General features: G+C 36.4%; 1 protein-coding gene across 1 annotated transcript; it reads left to right on the top strand.

Moving 5' to 3' along the window:
- Nucleotides 1-1,353, top strand: LOC146957118 (uncharacterized). Its single transcript, XM_085723808.1, has one exon. It carries the CDS (start codon nt 304-306, stop codon nt 943-945), a length of 642 nt encoding a protein of 213 aa, XP_085579934.1. The 5' UTR covers nt 1-303; the 3' UTR covers nt 946-1,353.
- The last annotated feature ends 3,459 nt before the right edge of the window (nt 1,354-4,812 follow it).

Raw genomic sequence — 4,812 nt, 5'->3', positions numbered from 1 at the left:
TCCCAGCTAGCAGAGATTTATGTTAGAGATGTCGTGAAGCTACATGGTGTCCCATCAAGCATTGTGTCGGATAGAGATCCGAGGTTTACATCGAGGTTCTGGAAGAGTTTGCATGAGGCCTTGGGCACTAATTTGAAGTTAAGTTCAGCATACCACCCGCAGACGGATGGACAATCGGAAAGGACAATTCAGTCGCTGGAAGATTTGTTGAGAGTTTGTGTGCTTGAGCAAGGTGGAACTTGGGATAGTTATCTACCCCTGATAGAATTCACGTACAACAACAGTTACCACGCTAGTATTGGAATGGCACCCTTCGAAGCATTGTATGGTCGGAGATGCAGAACTCCGTTGTGTTGGTTTGAATCCGGTGAGAGTGTGGTATTGGGACCAGAGATTGTCCAACAGACTACTGAGAAGGTGAAGTTAATCAGAGAAAAGATGAAAGAATCACAGGATAGACAGAAAAGTTATCATGATAAGCGCAGGAAGGATCTTGAGTTTCAAGAAGGAGACCATGTGTTTTTGAGAGTCACTCCGGTGACGGGTGTTGGACGTGCATTGAAGTCAAAGAAGTTGACTCCGAGGTTTATTGGCCCGTATCAGATTTCAGAAAGGGTCGGAACGGTTGCTTATAGGGTGGGTTTGCCACCACACCTTTCGAACTTGCATGATGTGTTTCATGTATCGCAACTTCGGAAGTATGTGCCGGATCCATCCCATGTGATTCCAAGAGATGATGTGCAGGTAAGGGATAACCTTACAATCGAGACCCTACCGGTGAGAATAGAGGATAGAGAAGTGAAGAGGCTTAGAGGCAAGGAGATACCTCTTGTGAAGGTTGTTTGGGAAGGAGCAGCCGGTGAAAGTTTGACTTGGGAGTTGGAGAGTAAGATGCGGGAATCTTACCCAGAGTTGTTTGAACAAGGTACGTTTACGAGGACGTAAATATTCTAAGTGGGGGAGAGTTGTAACGCCCACTTTTTCATAATTAATATTTAAGCGATTTATGGCTTTTTTTTATTAGAATATTATGTGAATTATTATATATATGTATATATATATTGGTAGAAGATATGTTAATAATATAAGTATTTTCTTAAGTGGGGGAGAAATATTGTTATTAGTAGAAATAATTAAATTACTAGGGGAAAGAGTAAGTTGTGGTGAGAAGAGCAATTAGGGAAAGAATAAAAGTCTGTAATTGGGAGAGAAAATTAGAACGCGTACAACAGAGGAAAGAAGAGAGAAAGAAGAGAAAACCAGAGAGAACCCTAAAGAACGAAGAACGCGGCTGTTGGATTTCAGAATCATAATCTAAGGTAAGGGTGAGACTAACTCTCATTATTAACAAGTTTTAATTCATAGAAGTGATCAATTGTTGTAGGTTTAAGGGATTGAGATTAGGTCAAAAATCATTAAAAGTGGAAGAATTAGGTGAATTTTGATGTAGTTTGATATAGACAGATGATAATTAGTCATAGAACACGTTTAGATGCTGATTGGTGATGAATTAGAGGGCTGGGTAGTGAGAATTCGAGTGCTGAGATGTGTTGCAGAGCTCCGACAGAACCTTGTTCTGTCATCGCTCGCAACTGCGAGCGTTCCTACTCGCACCTGCGAGTAACCCTTTTAGCTCGCCACTGCGAGCAATGTTGTACGCAACTGCGAGTTGCCCCGTTGAACTCGCCACTGCGAGTTGTTTAGCTCGCAACTGCGAGTTAGTGCAGTACAGTCCTGATGTTGTGCGAAATTGTGTCCTTTCGCCCGTATCTTTGATGAATTAGTTCCTGATGTTTATATTATAGATGATGTTGCTAAACACGATGTTCCAGTGATGCTGTTTTGATGTAATGAACTGATGTGGATCAATTGCTAATTAAATTAACATTAAAAATGAAGATTGTTGCATTTAGAGTCGAGTTGTTGCATAGTCGGCGATGAGGGCTTAATGCCTGACAGGTTTTTATGACCTTAGCGATGGGGGCTTAATGCCCGACGGTCCAAATATGACCTTAGCGATGGGGGCTTAATGCCCTGGTGGTACCACATGCATGTTGTTGTTGTCTAAGTTGTTGTTGATGTTGTTGTTGCATTGTAGAGTCATCATAACTAAAAATGAATGATGAATATTGTGATGATGTTGCCGTTTTGATGCTGTTGTTGCTGTCCCATTATTTATAATGATGTAAATGAAGTGAATTAAGATGAATATGTTACCTTCGAATAACTATGAAGTTGTGGATTACTTAACCTCGTTAAATGATGGCTAAATGATGATATTAATGTTAGATATATGCTGTTGGTTATCTTTTATGAATTATTATTTGTTTTTAATGAATGTGAAATCTCACCCCTTCTGCGTATATGTTGCCTCGACCGTGGGTAATGTGCAGGTATTAAAGACTAGCTGTGTTCGTGAGTAGACTCCTCACTTCGTGTCGTCTAGGATGCTCTGATACGTAACGGGATGGGGTTGTCTGATGATTGTTTTCCTTGTTACGTATTTTATTTAATAAATGTTGAATATTTTGAAGACTATTTGAGATGTTAAGTTGTGGCCTTTTATGCCAAGATTTTATGTGACGTTGCGAACTAAATTTCCGCTGCATTTGATTATTGAATTTTATAAAGACAGGTTGCTTAAATAAATAGTATTTTCCCATCATTATATTGTTGTTAAATGATGTATTGATGTATGTGATGCTCCGTTATGTTGATGAACTCTGATAATTTTAATGAAATTTTTAAGTTGGGAAAACGGGGTGTTACACCTACTATCTGAATTTTATTTTCTTAAAGAAGCTGCCTTTTTCAATTGAATCTCATTCATTAAAATCCAGATTAATATTTGTCCCAAGAAAAACCCAGATTGTGGAGATATTAAATTGACAACTTTATATTAATGTTTTCTTCATTTTTCGTCAAAAAAAATTAATGTTTTCTTCCTTCCTTCTTCAAAGAATCTTCATCATCTTCACCAATTTTTCTTACTCAAAGTCCAGATCTAAACAATAATCACAAAAATGTACAGATCTGAACAATCACCACAACAATAGGACCACAACCTTTTTTATGGAGAAGTTTATGAAGAATCAGTATATTAGGTTTGAAACACCAAACCTTTTTTATGGACAAGATTTTTAGATGAAAAAAAATACCACCGATATATAAATGATAGAAAAAGATCTTTCCCTCACTTCACTGGTATAGTTCCAGATCTGAATAGAAACTAAAAAAACCCAGCTCAAATTCAACAATGGCAGTTTGGAGATATGGCATTTTTGGAAGGATATTAAGTTGAGAAGATTGGTAGGTGCCGATAATTTTTCAGAGAAAGTGAAATGTATTTATCAAATTCATGTTGCAAACTTAATCAATTAAAATATGTTTTCACATTTTAAAACAAAAAAAGATAAATAAGTCACAATCGGGACAAACAGCCAGCTGGCAGTAAAATGTGCATTTTCCCATCATGGGAAACTACTTTGCTTTCCCAGGCTAAACGGCACCATGATCAATGCCATATTGTTATTTAACATTCTTAATAATGATCAATGCTAAATTGGCAAATTGCAAAGCATTTGTCATCATATGCTTGTTTGATCTTTTAGGCACTTTAACCACCATTGTGGCCTCAACTTTTCCCCCGTTTCTTTTCATTACCCAAATCTATATTTTCTAAACATAACTTTTTCAATTCAACACTTTCTTCCTTTTTAAATATTTTTGTGTTTATATACAACAATTATCATTATTCAGACAAGAGACTAGTGGCGGCTTTGAGTTAGTTTAGTGTGTGTGATTACACATGACCAAATCAATCAAATTAACAATAATTTTTAGGTTACCCAAACACAAACCATTCAAACCAATATAGTTTTTCTCGATACACCTTACGATTCAAACAAAGACCTTCATAATTTTTCTCGATGCACATGACCATAATATTGTTTGGCATAACACACCTTATGTCCAACCATCAACACCAAACCCCACACATCACCAAACATCGAGCACTCCACAAATAAATGTTTAAACATTCATGTAGTCCAAACCCAACAACACGAAAGTGTGCGTCCAGAAACGAGGTTTAATGACACACTAGATTGTCCCTTCGTAGGAAGTCCATTGTTCAACCGTCTTCACACAAAGAAAGACACCTTCAACGATATTTGTTCCAAGCAAAATCAAACAAAGGATATTTTTATTTTATTTTTTTTATATATTAAGTTCATCCATTGACACTTCATATCTGCCTTCAACTGAATATTCTTCACCATGCAGACTTTTCCATTTCCATTTGTCAACTAAATTTTCCTATAAAACAAGATTATTAAACAACGAAGAACATTTCAAAACTAACCCCTTCTCCCACTAAAACAGGCTACACCATCAACACTATTTAAAACCACCCTACCGCCCTAGTTACCAAAATATCAACCATCAATTTCTTCAAGTGATGGAGATAATCGATAGGAAACCAAAAAATCGATGACATACATACACCTATATTGTTACATAATAGTATTCTTAATATTATCCAAGTACAACTCACATGATAAAAAGTTATAAGAATTTAACATGCAGAAGACGAGTTTAAACACGCAATTTCCACCTATATTATCTGATTTTCATTACTATAACGATGTTAGAAGACTAAAAATCATAACCGATGTAATAATTATTACATTTATGGATTCCTTATACAATGTCTTGGCGCGAATATCCTAAAATAAAGGGAAAAAAAGATTGAATGTTAGAGTGATTGTTTTTTGACCGATATACCCCCACCTCTGTCTCATTTCCACCATT

This window comes from Medicago sativa, chromosome 1 (assembly GCF_051527215.1).
Source record: "Medicago sativa cultivar Bolivia chromosome 1, Bolivia_mono, whole genome shotgun sequence".
Taxonomy (NCBI): domain Eukaryota; kingdom Viridiplantae; phylum Streptophyta; class Magnoliopsida; order Fabales; family Fabaceae; genus Medicago; species Medicago sativa.
Note: the sequence above shows the minus strand (reverse complement) of the source record. Positions and strands in the feature narration are given on the sequence as shown.

What these genes read in the sequence shown, in the direction of transcription:
- LOC146957118 (XM_085723808.1), top strand. Translation starts at nt 304, where the DNA reads ATGGCACCCTTCGAAGCATTGTATGGTCGGAGATGCAGAACTCCGTTG.